The sequence below is a fragment of the Pristiophorus japonicus genome, chromosome 4, assembly GCF_044704955.1.
Source record: "Pristiophorus japonicus isolate sPriJap1 chromosome 4, sPriJap1.hap1, whole genome shotgun sequence".
Lineage (NCBI taxonomy): Eukaryota > Metazoa > Chordata > Chondrichthyes > Pristiophoridae > Pristiophorus > Pristiophorus japonicus.
The window spans coordinates 108285565-108310693 of NC_091980.1; the positions used below are offsets into that span (position 1 = coordinate 108285565).

Consider the following 25129-nt stretch of genomic DNA (forward strand, 5'->3'; position numbering starts at 1 on the left):
CCGACCAGAACCCACCTCCAACCCGCCCAGTTCCAATTTTAATAGAGGCGGGACGGGCAACCAATCCACTCGCAAGTGCTGGGTTGGCCCTTGAAATATTATAATGCATGCCTCATTTTGAAGCACCATTTTAAATTTAACTCTAGGCAGCCATTTTCCCAGGCCTCGTTGAACCTGGCAACTAAAGGAAGGCGGGAGTACTGAATCCAGGAGGTATCACCGACCCAGTATCGGACACCCTTCCAACCCTTCCAATTTCCCCCGATCCCCACCCACCCCCAACTTCTAATCTCCAATCCCCCTCTGGCCTTCCAACCCCTCCTTTCCAGCCTTCCAACATCCGGCCCCTGACCCTCCCCTAACTTCCAACCCCTGATTCCTCCGATGATCTGCTGCCCCCGACCATGACGATGATCTGCAGCCCCCTCCCCTCTCCCTTCCCCAACCTTTAGCCCCAACCATACCGATGATCTTTAGCCCTCCGACCTCACCAACAAACCTCTAGCCCCTGACTTTGCACGATCTGCCGCCCTTAAACTCACAGGCCTACCTTCTGGTTGGCTGCTGGGGGGAAACAGAGAATAAAAATGTTAATTGGGCCCTGCCATTAAATTTGTTTTCCCAGGACCGCATTACAGCCGCTCCCCCCCCCCCCCCCCCCCCCCACCCTGCTCCCTACCCATCTCCAAGGTAAGATTCTAGCCAATGTGACTGGTGAATTGGTTTAACAATTTAATTTCTTTCAGGTATATTAGAAAGTTAATTTGGTACACAGTGCATATATTAATGCATATATGTTGACTGTCATATCCTTCAGCAAAATAAAATTGCTTCCCATTGAAGCATGAAAATGGAAATGAACATTGTTTGTCTATGCATCTGCTAAACTAATTTAAGAACCAAAGCTATTTTGTAAGTCAAAATTCTTAAACGAGACAGTACACGTTGTCACTTAGTTAATCAGATCAGCAGTGTTTTCTGTAAATAAACAAGTTTTCTCTGAATTCTATTATTGTGTGTGTGTATGGATTTAGCCAAAATAGTAGAAAATTCTTAATTTATTATATTGATCGTTGATTACTTAAGTGGCTATTTGTAGTATTTAATGATTATTCCTTTTGAACAGTAAATGGTGGCTGGTCTACTTGGACAGAGTGGTGGTCCTGCAGCACTACCTGTGGTAGGGGATGGCAGAAAAGGACACGATCCTGTACCAGCCCCAGCCCTCAGAATGGAGGATCATTCTGTGATGGACAGAACATTCAGAAAACTACCTGCACCATCTCCTGTCCAGGTAAGCAACTGACTTCTGTTAAAGCTGATTAATGTTTATAAATTGCTCCATTAGCCATTCACATTTATAATTTGGGGCGATATATGACATGAGAAAAGGTAGAATCAGAACAAAGATGATGATAAAAGCAAACAATCTATCAGAAAATAACAAATCTAGATGCATTCTAACTAAGTTAAAACAACAACACAGTTAAAGGATTACAGAAATAATGCAAAACTAGTAGGAAAGGATTAATTGCTCTGTCTGTCGATGCTTTGTCAGCTACTACGGGGCTGCCATATAAACGAGATAAATTATTTCTGGGAACTATGAAATCATGAATGTCTGGAAAGTTTGACAGCCGAGTTCTAAATAGTTAAAATTTTGAGGTCAGAAATCTGATGAAATACAAGAACAGTTGCAGCATTAGGGCATGCAACCTGTACAATTACACAGGGCTTTGCCCCAGGCCAGGGCCCCAAGCAGATCCAGTGAAATTACACCTACGCTCTATGGGACACATTGAGTGCAATATAGCGTCGAGCACAATCAGGAGATTTTTAACATTTTACTACTGGTTTGTTGTCATATATTGAATTTGCAGCCTGCCTTTATATTGTAAAAAAAAATGATTTGCCTCCTGCACAGGAAAAGGAATCATAAGCACTTGGTCACAGCGACAGGAGGTATGGAAGAGTATCCCCAATGGGAGCCTTGGTCTTCGGGTCCTGCCGTACCTCAGTCAGTGATTCCAGCTATCAGTTTAGGGCTGCTGATACTGTGTTGCTAGTGAGTGTAAGGGTCTGTCTCTGGGGTCCCATAGAATGAAGGGCAAGGAAAGAGTGGAATCAAGACAGCGAGAGAGGTCAGGAGAGAGAGAGAGAGAGAGAAAATGAAAAGGAGTACAATAGCCTTGCACAGTGAGATCAGGGTACAATGCTCTCTCACCCTGGGATGAGGGCACAATTCCCTCTCCCCCATGGGTATAGAGGGTGAATTACTTATTGAGTGAGTTAGAGAATGAGTGAGTGTGTGAGCTTGCATATGAGTGAGCGAATATGGGAGTAAGTGAGAAAATGAATGTGAGAGCAAGTGAATATGAGAGAAAAAGGGATGAGGTACCGACTGCCCTCAAAAGTTTGTCACCATCCTCCGCCTGCTTCACGATGACATGCAAGCTGTGATCCTGACCAACAGATCCACCACAGACCCAATAAACATGTAGACTGGGGTCACGTAAGGCTGTGTAATCGCACTAACGCTCTTCTCGATCTTCCTTGCTGCAATGCTCCATCTCACCCTCAATAAGCTCCCCGCTGGAGTGGAGCTAATCTACAGAACAAACGAGAAACTGTTCAACCTCCGTCGTCTCCAGTCCAGATCCAAGGTCGTCCCATCCTCTGTCATTAAAGTCCAGTATGTAGAAAACGCCTGCGTCTGCGCACACTCGGAGGTCAAGCTCCAAACCATCGTCAATACTTCACCGAAGCGTACGAGAGTATGGGCCTTACACTAAACATCCAAAAGACAAAGGTTCTCTACCAACCTGCCCCTGCCACACAGGACAGCCCCGCCGATTATCAAAATCCATGACGAGGTATTGGACAACGTGGACCATTTTCCATACCTCAGGACCCTACTGTCAACAAGGGCAGACATCGAAGACGAAGTCAAACACCACCTTCAGAGTGTCAGTGCAGCCTTCGGTCACCTGAGGAAGAGGGTGTTTGAAGACCAGGACATCAAACCCGGCACCAAGCTCATGGTCTACAGAGCAGTCGTAATACCCACCCTCCTATATGCTTCAGAGACAGGGATTATATACAGCCGGCACCTCAAAGCACTGGAGAAGTACCACCAATGCTGCCTCCGTAAGATTCTGCAAATCCATTGGCAGGAAAGGTGGACCAACGTCAGTGTTCTTGCTCAGGCCAATATCCCCAGCATTGAAGCATTGACCACGCTCGATCAGCTCCGATGGATGGGCCACATCATCCACATGCTCGATACTAGACTCTAGAAACAAACACACTACTAAGAGCTCTGACATGGCAAGAGAGCCCAGGTGCACAGAGGAAACACTTCAAGGACACCCTCAAAGCCTCCTTGAAAACGTGCAACATCCCCACCAACACCTGGGAATCCCTAGCCCAAGACTGCTCAAAGTAGAGGAGAAGCATCCAGGAAGGCGCCGAACATCTCGAGTCTCTTTGCCAGGAGGACGCGGAAGCCAAGCGCAAAACAGCGGAAGGAGCGCATGACAACCCAGGCACCCCACCTACCCTTCCCTCCAACCACCATCTACCTCACCTGTGACAGTGACTGTAGGTCACACATTGGACTCATCAGTCACCTGAGAACTCATATCCATGTGGAAGCAAATCATCCTCAACACCGAGGGACTGCCAAAGAGAGAGAGAGAGAGGTAAAGTGTGATTGAGGGCCCCCACAAGACAAATGCCACTCCTGCACCTAAGTAGTGTATTTAGGACTGTATTTTCCAGTCCTTTGTGCTCTGGGTTTCGCTCCGGAGCAGCGTGAAAGGCGGCAGTGAGGTCTCCAGCGCCCGCCGCGATCCTCTGGTCGGGTTTTGCGGCGGCTCTGAGCAACACCGCCGGGAAGAGCTGCACGGTGTGCAACACCCCTGGTTGCGACACCATCGCGAGTTTTGAGTCTTGCCCGACCCGTCCGCCTAGAAGTGTGCCCGCAATGACCGCCTGGGAAATCAGAGCAGTCAAACAATCCCGGTGGCAAAGAGTAAGGTAATGCACTGAAAAAGTAAGTGCGAGTGTTTATTGTTTTATATTTTTGTGTGAATGGGCAATGTTTTAGGAATGTTTGTTTTTAGGTTTCCTCTCCCCATCCCCCCTCCCGCCCCGGGCCTTTCTCGGATCGCTCACGGCCCGGCTCTTTAGCTCGGGAGTTTCCCTTCCTTGCACCACGAGAGGTGTACAACACCTCCCTTAGCACTGCGCCCCCTGATGCAGGGCCCAGATGCCCAAACTTACATACTAAAGCGCAACTTATTCCCAGACGCTAACTTTCTAGCCCCATCGCCGTTATCGTCCCGAAAACAGAAAAGCCAAAAATCCAGCCCTCAGGCTTTTTCAGGTACAGATAAAGTTCAGGTACACTCAGGTATAAAGCTCTGATGTCAACGGAGATTAAAGGAACACAATACAAATGCTGGAGATCTGAACTAAAAGCAGAAAATGCTAGACGTGCACCTAAAAGATGAAGATAGGTTAATGTTGCAGTAGTATTTTGATGAAGCTCACACCTCAAATATTAACCCATCTTTCTCTTTCAGGTGCTGACCAACATGCTGTACAATTCCAGAATGTTTTTGTTTTAATGAAATTTAAGCAATAACTAGTTGATCTGTGGCAATGCTCATGGTCATTTAAAATATATATTTACTATATAGTATGTATTGTGCACATGTTTGCTATTTCATTGTTTATCTGCATATATCTATATTAATATGAGAGTAAATGGAACAAAAAGCAAAAGTTAATGAAATGGTAGCTGTAATCTCCTCAGGCAATTCCCCATTTATATTTTTTATTAATAGTAATTGAGGGCATAAATTATGAATAAATGCTATCTTCATTTTTCTGGAAAAGTAGTCCTGATGGCAATAATATTTTTTTCCGCCAAGAAAAAAATGTAATTACTAACGTGTTACATCTAACAGCCTTTTATCGTTTTGCCCTGTGATCTGCCAGTTACAGCTCCCCACTGAATCAAGCTGTTTCATGTAGGCTTTAGAAGCCGTTCGATTTTAAAGTTATTAGCTTTCACCAGGCACCTTTTCACTCAGCTGATTTTTTTTTAACATGGCTGAGTCTGGGGAGTTTACTGGGCTGGGAGAGGTAGTTGATGCTGGAAAATGTTAGGAGGCCAGGATCTGTGAGCTGGAGCAATTGTATGCGACACATGAATGGGATTGGCCATCTTTTGTTGAATCTAATCTGCTGACCCGAATATGATCATCGGCATGGGAGGAGGAGGAGGGGCCAAGGCTGGGATGGGGCCACCCATTCAGCAAGCAGCGAGACTAGGCATATTGATCCACCGAATGATGGAAGTGGCGATGACATGGTTCACAGCCTGGATTTTTGAAGAGAAAATAAATGTTCTTTTGTTTTGCCCCCTTGATAAAGGTGGCTGTTTTCTGAAGGGGAAGCCCTAATACCCGCCTGGCCCATTTCCGTCGTAGTATGCAGCATCCTTCAGCAAGTGGGTGCCCCAGACATGCTCCTAATGGCACATGTGCCCACCTGAGACATTTAATAGAAGGGTCCATCCCCTGACTCCATTAGTTTTGGCGGGTCATCTACAGAGATCCGTTTGGGCAGGGCACACAACGGCACTTTTGCGAGGATTTGTGGCCCATATATATCTATATCATTTTCACTATATAGATATTCAACATGATTTGTTCTGCCATTCTTCTCTGGCAATTCCTCACTAATTTTTTAAAAAATTAATAGTAAGTGAAGGCATTACTTATGGATATATGATTTCTTAATTTTTCTGGAAAAGTAGCCTTGATGGCAATAATATATTTTATCCCACAATTTATATTTGATTCATATCTTCAAATATCACTATAGTATGTCTTAATTTTTTTTTATAAGGAAACTATCAATTAATATTGTGTAATGCTACATTATGTATTTCTTAAGATGTACAATTAAGGCCTGACATTGTGCTCCTGATATAAGTGAGGTTTTAGTGCTGCACTGCCTGTGCACTTTTGCCCTTGTGCAGGGGGCCAGTCCAATGGAACAAATGGAATTTCTGGCCATCAATTCTAGTTTAAAAGAATAAAAGCACATAAATATATTTACCTGCGAATGAGAGAAATATTTATTTCACCTTTAGCAAGCTTGAAAATCAATTTCAGATAATTATGATTCTTGACCAAGGATGGGGACAGGGCCAAAGCGTCAGGCACAAGTGCAGCAAAAGGACATCCAATATGGATGTGCAAAACTAAAATTACAGGACAGCTTTTTCTAATATTGCTGGGAGGCACGGGGTATTGTTGCAGTGCACCTGGAAAGCATGGACAATATGTGGCGAGGTGGAGGAAATGGTTCTGAGGGCATCGCTGCAGGATTGAAAGCTGGGATGCTCTGAACTATCAGGAACAAGTATGAAGAGAGCTGCAAACTTCTCAGAGAGTGGCATGTATGCTTCCAATTGAAATTAGGGATAGGAGGCGTGGACCAGTGGGAGTGGATTGCAAGAAATCGGCCAGCACAGAAGTCAGGACAATGTGGAAGGATGAGCACACGTAGGAATGGCAACTCCCTAACTCCCAAGAACCCCCTCCAGTTTACTGATCACACAAGGTCAGCAAAGGTAAACGGGAAAGCAGAAGTGTATATTTTAATGTTTACATGCCACAGACAAATATGAATTCTAAAAGTGCAGTAACAAAGTTAAGGGTATAAAGCAGTGAAATAAAAGAACTGTGGAACAATTACATAGAACAATTGCATTATATTACCAGAGAATCCTGCAATGCATATATGCCCTTTGAAGAATTATTTTCTATGAGAACTCCATTAGAGAAGTGATATAAATTCTCCAATAGTTGTCAAATAAACCTGTCTGGGGCTAAAAGTAACAACCACTCCTCTCTCATGCAGGAAATAATTGCATGGAATTTGTGGGAGTGACCAGCTACAGGAAGAAGAACAAAAATATGTGTCCTTTATCCCAGCAGGAGGAGGCTGTTGAGATATTGAGATCTCACTCAGCCGAGATTATTACGACGAGACATAAAAAATCCTAATTTATGCAAAACAAGTAACAAGTAGACCAAAAACAATTTCTGTTTTATCATGCTCTTACTCTGAGAAGACCCTTATATGATCAGAACAGTAAGGGAACAGTGGATAGTAGACTCATTGCATTTCTCTTTATCTTGCTACAGGATATGGAAGAGGGAAAAGAAGCCAAAAGAGAAACTGATCTAATGCAAGACCATCAGCAGTAGGGACAGCCAGTCGCTCACACCACCACCTCTCCTTCACATTCACCAGCTCAGTTTTTTAAAATATTCATTCTTGGGATGTGGGCATCGCTCGCAAGGTGGTGGTGAACCCTCTTCTAGAACCGCTGCAGTCCGTGTGGTGAAAGTACTCCCACAGTGACTTTGTCGTAGCGGTTTGGTACAACTGAGTGGCTCACTAGGCCATTTCAGAGGGCAGTTAAGAGTCAACCACATTGCTGTGGGTCTGGAGTCATATGTAGACCAGACCAGGTAAGGATGGCAGATTTTCTTCCCTAAAGGACATTAGTGAACCAGTTAGGTTTTTATGACAATCTGGTAGTTTCATGGTTACCATTACTGATACTAGCCTTTATATTCCAAATTTATTTAATTAACTGAATTTAAATTCCCCAGCTGCTGTAGTGGAATTTGAACTCATGTCTCCGGATCATTGATCCAGGTCTCTGTATTACTAGTCCCGTAACATAACTACTATGCAACCCTTCTCATGGGGGTACGGGGGAGAAATAGATAGCTCCAATGAGAAGTGGTCAGTAGGTGCTGCACAAAACATAGGGAAACCAGAGGAAGAAGAAAGGAAGTAGAAAAGGAAGTTCCTGAGCAGAGGCTAAGGAAATGTCAGCTCTTGGCTGAAAACCATTTGGATGATGATTTTGGGGATCCTGCACGAAAAGAAGGATACTATCAGAGCAACAAACTCATACAAAGACACGGCAAAGCCTCTCTGAAAATGTGCAGCAGATGACTAGGCTTGTGGTAGAGTCCAATGCCCTCTTGTGGCAAATAGAGTGAGAGGCAGCTGAATAAATCTCTCCTTATGTCTCTCAGAACATGAAGACCTGGAGGCAAGTCATCACCTCTAGTGTGTAAGCTTTGACTGGTGATGTTCAGGCCTTGAGTGATGTAATGGAGAGAATGGAGACAGCAATATTTACTGGATACTGAGATCTCTAGGGCACTATTTTGGAGGCCTTGCAGAATAATGAGGGCACTTTATCCCAGGGATTAAGGGATATTTATAAATGCGTAATGTATGTGTTCCTGCAGGTCAGTGCCAGCCAATATCCTGATGCCATGTCTAGTGGGAGAGCAGGAGATGGCTGTGTGGAATCTGTCTTCTTTCAGGACAGTTGAACCAGCGTCTTCTCTGCTCTGTCCTGTCAGATACCTTTACAGGTGGAAGAAAGTCAGCAAGCCAAAGCTGTGAAGATTCCAAGTCAAGCAAAGAAGTTTGTCCTGGGCCCATCCCAGGACTCAATGGCCTTGAGATGAGGGTCAACTTAGCCCCAAGAGGTTCATTGAAATCTACAGCAGCTGTCCACATCTCAGACTCCAGGCCCTGAGGTGAATTTAATAGAAGTATTAGAATGGGATTGAGTAAAATTTGTAAAGTCACAAGGGTAATGCACAGTGGTGATTCAAATTGACTTCTCAATTCTAAAGTTCCAGAATCATTATGATTGTTGTTGTCAGAAATATTATGATGTTCATGATTTTTCTGTTGAAAACATAAATTTGCCCTGGAACTGCAAAAATCGTATGGCTACATTAGTGCAATCTTTAGCTCCAAAATGGAAACCCACTGAACCCAATGAAAATTAATAGCTCACTCATTCAATATCCTTGCTCCTGTGTCAAATGTAATGACCGGACTGACTTGACAGACAGGACATTAATGACTTGCTTTATGCAACAAAGGACAGAAAAGCAACTGACCTGGCTGAAGTCACCTGATTCCCCTTTGGAATGAGCCAGTTGCCAGTTGCAGTAGTGACTCTTTTGAGATGCAGTAATTTCTATCCTATTTCTTGAACTTTGCAGATCTCTGTGTAGGATGATGCAGAACACTCCAGGGCTTCTGGAGCGATACTTAACTCCAGGGAAATATTCAAATAAGATTTTTTGGGTCTATACCCTCTGGTAGCTGGGTATCTATGGGGGATCGGGACCTCATGTGGTGCTACCTTAGGAGCCTGGCCCCTGGGTTTTTTGTTGCTCTTCCTCCTCTTGTTCCTCCAATATATATATCCCCATTGGGAAACCCATACTGCAACATAATACTATATTTTTGGAAAATTCTCAAACAAAAAAACAATCTCTATGGAGACTTCCCAATGAAGCTAAAAGGATCAAAAATAAATGGCAAATTGTGTTGACAAAATACCAATCCAAATTAAAGTTATCATTCATTGTCTATCAGTACAATTAAATACAGCAATTCGCTTTTAAGATTTCAGCATCGGCCTTCCTTAGTTCCTATTCTAATTTATCCATGTTTTACAGTGGCATTGGTTAGATCAGTGGCTCAGAGGGTAGAAATGATTAAATTTAGGAGTGATGGTGTTATCTGGGCCTAAACCTATCTTTGCATGATTGCATCTTAGCTAGGGCATGTACATCTTGCATAGAAACACAGAAACATAGAAAATAGATGCAGGAGTAGGCCATTCGGCCATTCAATGAGTTCATGGCTGAACATGCAACTTCAGTACCCCATTCCTGCTTTCTCGCCATACCCCTTGATCCTCCTAGTAGTAAGGACTACATCTAACTCCTTTTTGAATATATTTAGTGAATTGGCCTCAACAACTTCCTGTGGTAGAGAATTTCACAGGTTCACCACTCTCTGGGTGAAGAAGTTTCTCCTCATCTCGGTCCTAAATGGCTTACCCCTTATCCTTAGACTGTGACCCCTGGTTCTGCACTTCCCCAACATTGGGAACATTCTTCCTGCATCTAACCTGTCTAAACCCGTCAGAATTTTAAACGTTTCTATGAGATCCCCTCTCATTCTTCTGAACTCCAGTGAATACAAGCCCAGTTGATCCAATCTTTCTTGATATGTCAGTTCCGCCATCCCGGGAATCAGTCTGGTGAATCTTCAATAGCAATCCCTCAATAGCAAGAATGTCCTTTCTCAAGTTAGGAGACCAAAACTGTACACAATACTCCAGGTACTCACCAAGGCCCTGTACAACTGTAGCAACACCTCCCTGCCCCTGTACTCATATCCCCTCCTATGAAGGCCAACATGCCATTTGCTTTCTTAACCGCCTGCTGTACCTGCATGCCAACCTTCAATGACTGATGTACCATGACACCCAGGTCTCGTTGCACCTCCCCCCCCACCCCCCCCGCTTTTCCTAATCTGTCACCATTCAGATAATAGTCTGTCTCTCTGTTTTTATCACCAAAGTGGATAACCTCACACTTATCCACATTATACTTCATCTGCCATGCATTTGCCCACTCACCGAACCTATCCAAGTCACTCTGCAGCCTCATAGCATCATCCTCGCAGCTCACACTGTCACCCAACTTAGTGTCATCCGCAAATTACACCCTCATTCACTTCCGATGGAATTTAGGGCAAAACTTAAATGGGGTGTAAAACTGGTAGATTCTCTCTCATCCCCAAATTCCGAACCCCAGAAAGATCCATCAGGTTTAATCCTTCCTAAATCAACAGAATTTTGGGGCCCTGAACTGTGTATATTGCCAAAGACAATTTTAGCTCAGAAGCAGATTATATCCATTTATTTCTTCACTCTTTTTGGATTCATTCACAGAACTTAATTAGAGTTATTCTTGGAAGTTAAGATGAGAAGTCTAACACCAAAAGCTCAGTACAGAGCTTTAACACATCAACAAAGAAGAAGTACTGCTTTACATTTTGTTGACTTGAAAATCATCACCATCAAAGGTAATCCCTCAGAGTCGAAGATAACTTGTTTCCACACTAGAAATGAGTTCTCGGGTGCCTGAAGAGTCCAATGCTGGTCCTACAGTCTCTGTCACAGGTGGGGCAAATGGTGGTTGAAGGAACAGGTGGATGTGGTGCCTGGGTTGGCACGCGCTCTTTCTGCTGTCGACGCTTGGCTTCAGCTTGCTCTCGGCGAAGAGACTTGAGGTATTTAGCACCTTCCCGAATGTTTTCCTCCACTTTGGGCGGTCTTGGGCCAGGGATTCCCAGGTGTCGGTGGGGATGTTACATTTTTTCAAGGAGGCTTTGAGGGTGTCCTTGAAGTGTTTCCTCTGCCCACCTGGGGCTCGCTTGCCATGTCGGAGCTCCGATTAGAGCGATAATGTTTTGGGAGTCTCGTGTCTGGCATGCAGGCGATGTGGAGCTGATCGAGCATGGTCAGTGCCTCAATGCTAGAGATATTGGCCTGAGTGAGGACATTGACGTTGGTGGTGCACCTATCCAGCCAATGGATTTGCAGGATCTTGCGGAGGCAGCGTTGGAGGCACTTCTCCCGTGTTTTGAAGTGCCTGCTGTACATAGTCCATGTCTCTGAGCCATACAGAAGGGCGGGTATCACCACTGTTCTGTAGACCATGAGCTTGGTGCCAGGTTTGAGGTCCTGGTCTTCAAACACTCTCTTCCTCAGGCAACCAAAGGCTGCACTGGTACACTGAAGGCAGTGTTGGACATCGTTGTCAATATCTGCCCTTGTTGACAGTAGGCTCCCAAGGTATGGAAAATGGTCCACATTGTCCAAGGCCTCATTGTGGATTTTGATAACCAGGGAGCAGTGCTGTGTGGCAGGGACAGGTTAGTAGAGGACCTTTGTCTTACAGATGTTTAGTGTAAGGCCCATGCTTTTGTATGCCCTGGTGAAGCTGTTGACGATGGCTTGGAGTTCAGCCTCCGAGTTTGCACAGATGCAGGCATCATCTGCATACTGTAATTCAATGACAGAGGATGGGACAACCTTAGATCTGGCCTGGAGGCGGCGGAGGTTGAACAGATACCCATTTGTCCTGTAATTTAGCACCACTCCAGCAGGGAGCTTGCCGAGGGTGAAATGGAGCATTGCAGCAAGGAAGATCGAGAAGAGCATTGGTGCGATGGCACCAGTCTGTTCAGCCTAGTCTCAACGTGGATTGGGTCTGTTGTGGATTCGTTGGTCAGGATCACGGCTTGCATGTCATCGTGGAGCAGGCGGAGAATGGTGACAAACTTTTGAGGGCAGCCGAATCTGAGGAAGACATGCCATCACGGTCACGGTTGACAGTGTCGAAGGCTTTTGTGAGGTCAAAAAAGGCCATGTACAAGGGTTAGTGCTGTTCCCTGCATTTCTCTTGTATCTGCCGCATGGTGAAGATCATGTCCATTGTGCCCCTTAGTGGGCGGAATCCGCATTGTGACTCTGGGAGAAGTTCTTCAGCCACAGGGAGAAGGCGATTGAGGAAGATTCTTGCGATAACTTTCCCGGTGGTTGACAGCAGGGAGATTCCTCTGTAGTTACTGCAGTCAGGCTTCTCACCTTTCTTGATTACAGCATCTCTGAGATCTCCTGGCATGATCTCCTCCTTCCATAGAAGAGAGATGAGGTCATGAATCTGTGCCAGTAATGCTTCTCCGCCATGTATTAGTACTTCGGAGGGGATTCCATCTGCTTCTGATGACTTTTTGTTCTTCAGTTGTCCAATGGCCTTTTCTACCTCGTGCCAAGCTGGGGTTGTGCTGAGATGGTGGCGGGTGGCATGCTGTGGGATGGAGTCGATGGCGTCGAAAACAGCGTGTCGGTTGAGGAGATCCTCGAAGTGCTCCTTCCAGAGGGCACTGTGCCTCACTTTTTATGGTGAAGCCAACCCCATGGAGGTAACATTCTGCTTCTGGTTTGCCTTTCCAGAAGAAGGTGTAGCCACCAACTTGTTCTTTGAGCTGGCCTTCCCCTGTCCGCTGGGTCTTGCTTAGGGCAGCGATGTCTATGTTGAAGTGCCCGAGTTCCCGGGCAACAATAGTGGTGCGGCGTTCTGGTCTGTTGCTGTTGGGGTTGTCCATAAGGGTCCTGACGTTCCAGGTCCCAAACTTCATCTTAAAGTGTGGAAGATACCTGTGCATGAATTCTTTTAACGTGGGGTGGCGGTTGCGCATCAGCTACCACACGGGTTTGGCAGAGCAAGTGGCAAGGGGATCCAAGATGACTGGAGACCAGGCTTTGCTGTCGAGGCCTAGTTATATACACACACATGCTCCTATTTTCCTCCTTCCTCCTTCCCGCAGGGCCTCTATCCCTGGGTTTCGTAGGACACAATGGCGGTTTCATGAACTCGCCGTTCGCCCATGCTGCGCCGCTCCTGGGCCTGCTGCTGTCCTCAGACCTCTCGCTGTCCTCCAACCTCCTGCTGTCTTCTGACCTTTGTGCTCTCGCTGTCCTCCGATCTCCCTCTGTCCTCTGATCTCCCTCTGTCCTCCGACCTCTCTCTGTCCTCCGACCTCTCTGTCCTCCGACCTCCCACTGTCTTCTGACCTCTCGCTGTCATCTGACCTCTCGCTGTCATCTGACCTCTCGCTGTCCTCCAATCTCCCTCTGTCCTCCGATCTCCCTCTGTCCTCCGATCTCCCTCTGTCCTCCGATTTCTCTCTGTCCTCCAACTTCCTTCTGGCCTCCGATCTCCCACTGTCCTCTGATCTCCCTCCGACCTCCGATCTCCCGCTGTCCTCTGACCTCCCACTGTCCTCGGACCGACCTCCTGCTGTCCTCTGACCTCCACTGTCCTCTGACCTCCCTCTGTCCTCTGACCTCCCTCTGTCCTCTGACCTCCCTCTGTCCTCTGACCTCCCTCCATCCTCCGACCTCCCTTCGTCCTCCAGCCTCCCGCTGTCCTCCGACCTCCCGCTGTCCTCTGACCTCTTCTGAGCCCCGACCCTGCTGCTGGGCTCCACCTCGCACCGAGTCGCCAACCAATCCGCTACCTGGGATGCTGTGACGTTTGGTTTGTCGCTCGTTTTGCCTTCGTTGAACTCTGAATCTGGCTCGGCTACTCCTTGCAGTGGATGGCTCCTTCTGATGCTGCGCTGGGTCCTGGGGCTCTCCTCCTTTATGCTTCCTGCTCCGCTCCTGTTCCGCTGCTGTTTCCCCTCAGTTCGACTCTGTTAACATAAATACTAGCCGCAAGGTATCAATCAGCAGCAGTTAACACTGCTAAGAAGTTGTTTTTAAATTTGTTCATGGGAATGCTACTGACACTGAAAAAGCAGTATTTATCAATCGTCCAGTTGCCTTGAGGGTTTAAGGAGTCAACTTCATAATGTGGGACTGGAGTCATATGTAGGCCAGACCAGTGAGGGCTGGCAGGTCCCGTCCTGAAAAATATTAGCAAACCAATTAGGTTTTTAAAACAATCTAGTAGCTTTCATGATCACTTTATCTGGTGCCAGCCCAGATTTATAAATTTTAGTTTCACAATTCCCTGCGTAAACCTCTTCACCAATCTACCTCTTTCTCCTCCTTTAAGACGCTCCTTAAAACCTACCTCTTTGACCAAGCTTTTAGTCACCTGCCCTAATTTCTCCTTACGTGGCTCGATTTCAAATTTTTGTCACACAATACTCCTGTGAAGCGCCTTGGGACATTTCACTACGTTAAAGGAGCTATATAAATACTAGTTGTTGTTGTTGTTTCTCCTCTCAACCAGCACCACCAAAACCTGGTCATTTTATCCCATTGCTGTTTGGGGGACCTCGTTGTGCACAAACGGTGACTATAATTCAAAAAGCAATTCATTGGCTGTAAAGCATTTTGGGACATCCCCACAAAAATTTGAATATTCAATAGAAATACAAACATCAACTATGTGTATTTAAATAGCACCTTTAATGCAGTAAAACATCCCAAGACACTTAACAGGAATGACTTAACAGATACAAATTGAAACCGAGCCAAAGAAGAAAACATGAAGATAAGTGACCAAAAGCTTGGTCAAAAATGTAGCTTTTAAGGAGCGACTTAAAGGAGCATCGAGAGACTGAGAGATTTAGGAAGGGAATTGCAGCACTTTGGGCCTGGACAGCTGATGACACAGCCACCAATGGTGGAGTGAAGGAAATGGGGGATACATACGAGGCCAGAGTTGGAGGAGCATTGTTGGAGGAGAGTTGCCATACTGGAGGATATTACAGAGATATGGAGGAGAAAACAAAATAAATCTTCACAAACCCATTTACCATGTTATTACTTGGTGTCAAAAGGAAGTCCTACCCCTCTTATGTGAATTTGGTGATGTTTTAGTCATAAAAATCCAGTAAAACTGAAATTATGTCTTCCATTAGAGGCATAAGTTTAATGCTGTTTGAAATTGACAACAATTTTTCATTTCTAGTAGTTGATATGATAAAATTTATAACTAAATATAAATCTTATACAAATTACAACTATAATTTTATAGCACTTCACCTTTAAAACTGAACATTGGTTATATTTATTATGTATGAACATGATCCTTGAAAAGTGGCTTTGTCCAGGCTATCTACAATTGTGAACTTGCTGTGCAACGCCCAGTGCCAAGGTTTCCCTCCAGAAAAAATAAATCCTGGGTGACAGATTTCACAGTGAAGCAAATGCAAATGTATTATAATAGGAAATTAGCTGCTACAAAGTCTTAGGGTTGGATTTTCAGCTTTTGAGATTTTGGGGCAGTGATAGTGGTGGGGTGGTCCTGTTACCGCCTGGAAAAAGTTTGCACCCTCTTCTGCAAAATTCAGCAAAAAATTAGGTTCCATAATCGGGTGCACAAAATCAGGAACTTTTTTGTGCCCCGGCTGAAAATGGTGGCGTTAAGAAAATGTTGCTGATTTAAGGGACTTAATTGTTGCTCAGTGCCCTGTGTATTGTGTGGTTTTATTTTGGGGGGAAGTTTTTGTTACTTTGTTGCAGTAAAATTTATGGTTCATCCTTTGCCATTGGTGTCTTGTGTATCATTCCAACGTTCACCGGAGATGTGCCTTTATGGGGGCACATAGCATGTCCAATATTAGCTCCATCCCTCAATTTCCTACATTTAGGAAAACTGGTCCATTATGAGCTTCCTCCCCCATGGATGATGTGGTTATTCAATGGGGGCCTCGCCAGGCTTCTCTTCATTGTCCTCCTCCTGAGGTGGGCCTGCAATCCTCACTGGCAATGCCTGTCCCCTCATGATGGCCAAGCCGTGCAAGATGTAGCACACCACAATTAATTTGGATACCTGTTGAAGAGAGTATTGAAGGCTGCCATCAGAACAGTCCAGGCATTGGTCTGCCTGTAGGAGATGGCATATCTGTGTCAGCACTTCCTATCGGGAGCACAGCCTTCTCGCACACTGCTCCTCAGAGAACTGAACGTATGAGCATTGGTGCCTGTAAACCCATGGGGGGTAAACCCTCCTCCCCAGACGTCTTCGGCTTCTCTTCATCCGTGGGCCGACACAGCCAAAATCCCATCTTCTAGCTTGACACCACCTGGGAATCGCATGGAGCATGATACACTGTTGAACTAGTAGTGCCCCCATGAAATTCTCTCATTGAAGTTGTAAGGACACTGTAATGGCAGATAAAAGTGATGTTTGCAAGTCGGAGCTTCACGCAGTGTGATGTGCGCAACCGTTGCAGTCAATGTGATCTGCGATGTAAAAGCCTCATCCCTCCATTTAAATATGCTGCAATACCACCTGCTGCACCCTGGTAATGCCTGGTTTTTCAGACGTTTCCTGGGACAGACGTTAAATGAGGCGTTAGGGCCGAATTTTGCATCCGAGGCAGTAGCGGAACGTTGCACAACGATTGATGTCATGATCTCAGTGAAACTAGAAAGTGGGGCAGTAAGTTTTGTGCCATCACAAACCATGAACCGAATTTGTTGGCCGGACATTAAAAGCTGGATGCCCGCCGTAACGCCTAGAAATACCATTAACCGCCCCCTCCAGGGCATTAACAAAGGTGCAAGCAAGTCAAAAATCCAGCCCTTAGTTCCTAAAATATTAACACCCATTGTGCACCAACCTGTTAAGGCACAAAAAGTCAACAAGACATTTATTGTTTGTGGTGATTGAGGAAGCCCTGATATTTACTTATCCTCAATCGAAAGCCACTTACAGCTCCACTAATACTACTTTTGGATCAATGAGAACTGAAGTAAAACGTCAGCTAGAAAGATATAGGAGATACCAGTACTGAAGATAGATATTTCTTATCCAACAGTCATGATTTAATCAAATGTTAAGGTATTTTTTTCTCTGGGAGAGGTGTCTTAGCTCTTTTAATTAATTATGACAGAGACTTATAGAAATCTGTTTTAAACTACATAGTTCCAAATACACAGACACATTTTATTTATTAAGACATGGGTGAGAGGCCAGTTCTATTTTAGTGATTGGTCCGCATTGAAATAACAAGCTGCCGGTGCTGATACACTGCTTATAGACAACTCGACCTTTGGGAGGGCGGAAAATCCAGTGGGCGTGCCACTTCTTAAAGTGGAGTTGCACTTATTCTATACCCTTCTAATGACTCAGGCCTTGGATCAATGCAGTTTGAAGGGGGAACACCGTCCTAATGGTGCACTGTCAGTCGCTCATATCTTCCCCAGCACCAGAGATTGGCACCCTAGGTGACATAGATAGTGAATTAGTGGAGTCTGTACAGGGTGATTCACTCAGCATAAATGAACCAGGAGCAGGGTACAGGTAGAAAGGACAGCTCAGGAAATGGCCCACCGGAGGGAAATCTTGGCTCCTAGCTCTGCTGAATAGGACAGAGAGGCAGACTTCAGGGGCCCAGCAATCAACAGAAACAAGTTTTCTGTGAAGACAATTGCTCAGTGTATTAGACAGCCTGCCAGGGAGCTACTGCCAAATGTTGGAGATAGTGGAGGAGATAGCTTCTGGCTTTGGCATTGAGACACTGCAGTCATTCATGGAGCGTGTGGTCACACAGTGGCTGCAGCAGCTGGGCCCTGCTTGCAGGAGTCTGTGGCATCAGTAGTAACATCTGTCAGCCATACTCATATTGGCAGAATGACACCTCTACATGGAAATAGAAATCAAGACCTTTGTTATTCTTTTATCTACAGAACTACATACTAATTAGCATTTGAATTAGGGCCATGATCCCTTTAGTCTCTCTAAACTTTCTTGTCTTCCAACCTATCACAGACCTTCCCTTTTGTTCTTTCTTCCCCTCCCCCTTTCAGTGCTTGTTAAGAATCTGTTCTTTCCGAACACTCTTCAGTTCTGACGAAGGGTCATTGACCCGAAAGGTTAACTCTGCTTCCTCTCTACAGATGCTGCCTGACCTGCTGAGATTTCCAGCATTTTCTATTTTTATTCCAGATTCCAGCATCCGCAGTATTTTGTTTTTGACATACTAATTAGGGTAGACCTGGGCTCCCTGATTGGTTAGCTGGATAAACCAGAGGAGAGCCATACAGTTCAGGAAAACCCACATTGGATCGTCGATGGTGCTAAGTTAAGTGATCTTAACTGGGATGTCAGGAAAGCTGCTTCAATTGGCTTCAGTGCCCTATGGTTTACAGAGGGGAAGGTCAGCCAGAGTTCCTACTCTTGATCAAGATTCAGCAACCCCTGTTAGATGGGCATGTTTGTGGATGTCACTTGAGGATAGGGTAAGGCTTAACTGTTGAATAGCCACTTGGATGAGTGAAAGTCTTCAGGCGAATGGGAGGAAGGAAATTGGTGGACAACAAGGTCAAAAAAAAGAGAAACCCTTGATATGTGTATATGGGAAATGAATCAATAATATTTTAGGAGAAGAGGTGAATAAATATTTCAGATTTGTGTTTTTACTTTAAAATGCCTTTACACCAAAAGTTCCTGCACTAAAAGTTACACTGAAATTCCAGTCTATTACCTTGTAGGATAAACTACTCCCTGTGACAACATTCCATGCACTTTTCCAGAAAGGGTTTTCTAACCTCTTTACTCACTCGCTTAGTGATTGTTTTAAATAGACGACCCCCTCATCATGGATTCACCATCCAGAGGAAGTAATCTTTCCGTATTTACCCAATCAAAACCTTTCGTACCATACTCCTGGTTCCAGACAACACGTGAGCAATGCCATGTCAGATCTACTGGTATAGTAAAATAAAATAATATTGTTGTGATGAAATACTAATGCAGATGTGATTCGTTATGACTCTGCAGCTGAGATACATTTCTGACTATCATTTGTGTATATACTGCCCAAAATCAATATCATGCTGCACACGTTATAATATATTTATAATCATTCAATATTGAATCGGCTATTCTGTAGTATGGATTATGTGTTAATTGCTATCATTAAGAAGAAACTGATATAATCAGAGATTAATTCAGAGAAGTCAAATTTCCAAAATATTGGTCTTCAATATGATTTTCTTTTATATTTTAGTAGATGGAAGTTGGACTGAATGGAGCAAATGGTCTACATGTGGGACAGAGTGCACGCATTGGAGAAATAGAGAGTGTACTGAGCCAGCACCGAGAAACGGTGGGAAGGAATGTGATGGACTTGTCCTAGAGTCAGAAAATTGCACAAGTGGTTTATGTCCACAGAGTATGTATGATTTTAGCACATGATGTCTGCTGCAAAAATGAAACCATGCAATGTAGAATTATGATAAAGTACAAAATCAATTATTACTTTACAATTGTTCACTGACTTATTCAAAAGGAAATGTAAAGCACCAAGCCTGAAATTTTGTGTAAAAATATAGACGCAGAACCAAAGAAAATAAATTCTCCAATGCAAGGCATCCCTGTGTGCATAATAGTGATTAAACGCCACATTATACTGGATAAAATTAAATTAAATTAAACCGTACCAACTTAGCAGATATATTAAATTGAAGTCTTGTATTGATTTGAAACTGTTTTGTTAGTCACAAAGCTACTCAAAAAGCAGCTAAACATAGTTGCATGAAATAAATTAGGATAGAGAAGTACAGAAAATCCAATTACATATAGTGTAACAGAATGAACTTATCAAAGCTGATTAAGCACTCAGTATAGCAGTGTAGTGTAGAGGCAAAGTGATATGAAAGAGGAATTATAATTTCCTCACAGTTCAAAGTAAATTCTGCCAAAAGACTCAGATGGGAGATGAGGAGACATTCCTTTACACAGCGAATTATTATGATCTAAAAGGCACTGCCGGAAATGGTTTTGGAAGCAGATTGAACAGTAACTTTCAAAGGGAAAATGGATATATACTTCAAATGGAAAAATTTGCAGAACTATGGGGACGAGCGGGAGATTGGGACTAATTCGATAGCACTTTCGAACGGCCTCCTTCTGTGCTGCATGATTCTATGGCCTAGAAATTCATGAACGCCACAAAAACTGCCAGTGCCACCGGGGGTGGGGGGGGGGGGGAATGCTAACAGCCATCGAAAATGGTGGCGCAGGCAGGATAAAAAAATTACCGCCGGGGACTAATTAACATTAGCCCAGCGCTAAACTCATTGTGCATGGCTACTCTTTTGGTGTGGTCCTGGCAGCAGGCCCCAATGTAGCGTGGCCAAAGCGTTATTGCAGCTCGAATAGCCTCTCTAAAAGTGATGTCATGTCAGAAAGCAATTCAGTTTCTTAAAGGGGCACTGCCTTCTGAAATTAAAAAAATTAAAATCATGTAAAAATAAGCAGTTTTTAGCCCTTACAACACAACTGCCTTTTGAAAAGAAAATTTACATTTAAAAAGAACAGGTTGCACCACAACAGAGCCGATGCCAATACCCTCACGGGGAGGTTTGCAAGTGCAGTTGTGGAAAGTTTAAACTAAGTTGTCAGCGGGATGGGCACCAGGATGTAGCAGTAGAAAGGAGAAACAAAGGGCACAAAAGATTGGGAAAGACAGCTAGCACTAAAGTAATAAATAGTAAGGTATTCGGTGGGGTCAGACTAAGGGAGATTACAAGAAAGTCGAAGACAGGTTTACAGTGTACGTATGTGAATGGACGAAGCATAGTGAACAAGATTAGTGAGCTGCAGGTGCAAATAGTCACATGGGAATATGATGTCGTGGCAATGACGGAGACCTGGCTCAAAAAATGGCAGGATTGGGTATTAAATAATCCTGGATATAGATTGTTCAGGAAAGATAGGGAAGGAAAGATAGGAGGCGGTGTGGCATTATTGGTTAAGGAGAATGTTACAGTGCTGGAGAGAGAGGATGTCCTAGAAAGGTCAAGGACAGTATCTATATGGCTAGAGTTAAGAAATAATAGAGGTGCCATTATACTACGAAATAGTGCGAAAAATATGGAGGAGCAAATTTATAGAGAGATGCAAGAACTATAGAGTAGAGATAATGAGGGACTTCAACTATCCTAGTACAGACTGGAATAGTAATAGTGTAAAGGGCAGAGAGGGGGAAGAATTTCTGAAGTGTGTTCAGGAGAACTTTCTTGATCAGTATATTTCCGGCCAAACGAGGAAGGAGGCATTGCTGGATCTGGTTCTGGGGAATGAGGTAGGCCAAATGGAGCAAGTGTAAACATTTAGGGAACAGTGATCGTAGTATCATAAGGTTTAGATTAGCTATGGAAAAGGACAGGGAGCAATCTAGAGTAAAAAAACTTAATTGGAAGAAGGCAAGTTACAGTGGGATGAGAACGGATCTGGCCTGTGAAATTGGAATCAAAGATTGACAGGCAAAACTGTCGTGGAACAATGGGCTGCCTTTAAAGAGGAAATATTTTGGGTACAGTCAAGGTACATTCCCACTAGGGGGAAAGGTAGGGCAACTAAAGCCAGAGCTTCCTGGATGACAAAAGAGATAGGGGCCGACATTCACCAACCCCGAAGTGACGGCTACCGCGGGGTTTGGGCGGCCAATCGAAAAAATCGATCGGCCACCGCAGTCGGGTATTTTTCCCACCCGAGCCATATTCAGCTCGGGGGGATTGCAGCGGTGCGCACTTCCGCCGGAAACGGCAGTGTGAAGCCTCAGTAAAGGAAGGTTTGCAGTGGTGACCTCAGCAGCGTGCGGGCCGCTGAAAAGTGAAATTCAGGGATTAAAAAGGTTGGATGTTTCCCGGCAGTGTCCCTGCGAGGTTTTCCAGTTGGTGCACAAATGCAACACTGCTGGAGGTTTGCCACGATCGGGTCAGTTTCTTGTGGTAAATAGTTTGTAGTTGTTTTGGCTCCATTAAACCTGCTGAGTGCTGCACAGAGGTTTTCACAGACTTTTGCGCAACTTTCAGGTCTGACTGTTTAGTGGGGGCCAGTAGGCCTCATTGTGGGCTGCAGAGACCTGCTTGGTAGGGTTCACCCTGAGGATGGGATGAGTGTTGGGAGGGCGACACCTGGTACAACTGGTCAGACGCCGGGGGGCGGTATGCAGGAGAAGGCGCCGCTGTCAGCACCATGCACACAGGCAGCGGGCAAGAAGGCAGCAGCCATGACTGCACAACAGAGAGAAGGGCCTGCAGATGGCCGCAGTCCTGTAGCTGGAGAGGGTGGCCAGGAGGGAGATAGCATCAAGAAGAGGGTGAGGGAAGCTGACCACCCCCTCCAAATACTGGGCGAGGAGCCTTTGCAGCAAGAGCCTCCACAGGAGCCTGAGAATGAGGAGGACCAGAGAGATGGCCAGCAGGTAGCTGCCAGGGGAGGTGGCTAACGCAGACACGGGGGAAGGAGGCCCTACCCTCAAAGGGTCTACAGTCCTCAGTTTTCCTTCTTCCAGTTCAGTGATGAGCAATGCCTACGAAGGCTACAATTTCAGACAAGTACCGAGGGAGCTCTGCACTGTCATAAGATAGGATCTGCAGCCTCAAACAAGGCTCAGAACCACCCTCACCATGGAGACCAAGGTCATCATCACCATGAATTTTTACGCCATGGGATCTTTCCAGTCTGCCACTGCAGACATTGGCAATATCTCACAATTCTGAGCACATCGGTGCATCTGGCAGGTCACAGATGCACTGTACAGGAGAAGGGTCCATTACATCTTCTTCCCAATGACAAGGGACAAACAGTTGGAGCGGCAGGCCAGATTTGCCCGAATGGCAGGCTTCCCGAGGGTGCAGGGTGCAATTGACTGCACACACGTTGTGCTGAGTGCGCCACATCACCCCGAGATCTTTGTCAATCGCAAAGGCTTCCACTCACTGAATGTGCAACTCGTGTGACCACCAGCATCGGAACCTGGCAGTTTATGTGAGATTCACAGGCAGCAGTCATGATTCGTTCATTCTGCGCCAGACCGGTGTGCCCGCCGTCTTCACCGTGGTTGATGAGGGCAATGCCGTTGACGTAGTGTACATGGATTTTCAAAAGACACTTGACAAAGTGCCACATAATAGACTTGCCAACAACAATGATGCCCATGGAATAAAAGGCACAGTGTCAGCATGCATACGAAATTGGCTCAGTGATAGACAACAGAGAGTAGTGATGAACGGTTGTTTTCCGGACCGGAGGTAGCTATACAATAGCGTTCCCCAGGGATCAGTACAAGGTCCACTACTTTTCTTGATATTATTAATGACTTGGATGTGGGTGTACAGGGCACAATTTAAAAATTTGCAGATGATACAAAACTTGGAAATATAGTGAACAGTGATGATGTGAGGATGACTTCAGGAAGACATAGACAGGCTGGTGAAATGGGAAGACACATGGCAGATGAAATTTATCGCAGAAAAGTATGAAATGATGCATTTTGGTAGAAAGAATGAGGAGAGGAAATATAAATTACATGGTACAATCCCAAAGTGGGTGCACAAACAGAGAGACCTGCAGGGCATGTTGAGAAAGCAGTTAAAAAGGCTTACGGGATCCCGAGCTTCATAAATAGAGGTGTATGGAGTACAAAAGTGTAGAAATTATGATGAACCTGTATAAAACACTGGCTCGGCTCCAACTGGAGTATTGTGTCCAATTCTGGGCACCACACTTTAGGAAGGATGTGAAAGCCTTAGAGAAGGTGCAGCAAAGATTTATGAGAATGATTCCAGGAATGAGGGACTTCAGTTACGTTGATAAACTGGAGAAACTGGGGTTGTTCTCCTTGGAGCAGAGAAGATCGAGAAGAGATTTGATAAAGGTGCTCAAAATCATGAGGGGTCTGGACAGAGTAGACATAGACAGGCTGGTGGAATGGGCGGACATGTGGCGGGTGAAATTTAATGCAGAAAAGTGCAAAATGATACATTTTGGTAGTAAGAATGAGGGGAGGAAATATAAACTAAAGGGTACAATCCTAAAGGGGGTACATGAACAGAGGGACCTAGTGGTATACGTGCACAAATCGTTGAAGGTGGCAGGGCAGGTTGAGAATGTAGTTAAAAAAGCTTACGGGATCCTGGGCTTCATGAATAGAGGTATAGAGTACAAAAGCGTGGATATTATTATGAACTTGTATAAAGCACTGGTTCAGCCTCAACTGGAGTATTGTGTCCAATTCTGAGCACCGCACTTTAGGAAGAATGTGAAGACCTTACAGAGGGTGCAGAAAAGATTTACAAGAATGGTTCCAGAAATGAAGGACTTTAGTTACGTGGAGAAGCTGGGGTTGTTCTCCTTAGAACAGAGAAGGTTAAGAGATTTGATAGAGGTGTTCAAAATTATGAGGGGTCTGTTCGCATTGGCAGGGGGTCAAGAACCAGAGGAAATATAACTAAGGTGATTGGTAAAAGAAACAAAGGCGACAAAAGAAAAAATAATTTATGCAGGGAGTGATTAGTATCTGGAATGCACTGTCTGAAAGGGTGATGGAGGCAGACTCAATCACGGCTTTCAAAAGGGAGTTGAATAAGTACCTGAAAGAAAAAGAAAATTACAGGGCTATGAGGAAAGGGTGGGGGAGTGGGACTAGCTGAAGTGCTCTTGCAGAGAGCTGGCATGGGATCGATGGACCGAATGGCTGCCTTCATGCTGTAACCATTCTATGGGCCCGATATTAGTGGCCTTACCACCTGCTGCCGCCTGCTGTCGCCGACTGCCACCAGTTTTGCCTCCGGTTTCCTCTCTATCCCAGTTTCCATTTGGGCTGGAGCGGGCGGGAGGGGAGTACTGCCGGGAACCGCCCACTGATGTCCTCTGGCAGC

The 25129-nt window shown here is 45.0% G+C and overlaps 1 protein-coding gene across 1 annotated transcript in view; it reads left to right on the plus strand.

The window, feature by feature from the left end:
- The window catches only part of unc5a (unc-5 netrin receptor A), a 712676-nt gene that overhangs the window by 477818 nt on the left and 209729 nt on the right, over positions 1-25129 (plus strand). Inside the window, exons 6-7 of the mRNA XM_070877285.1 lie at positions 1127-1294; positions 19468-19632. Of these exons, the coding sequence (XP_070733386.1) occupies positions 1127-1294; positions 19468-19632 (333 nt within the window). The remainder of the gene's footprint in view (positions 1-1126; positions 1295-19467; positions 19633-25129) is intronic.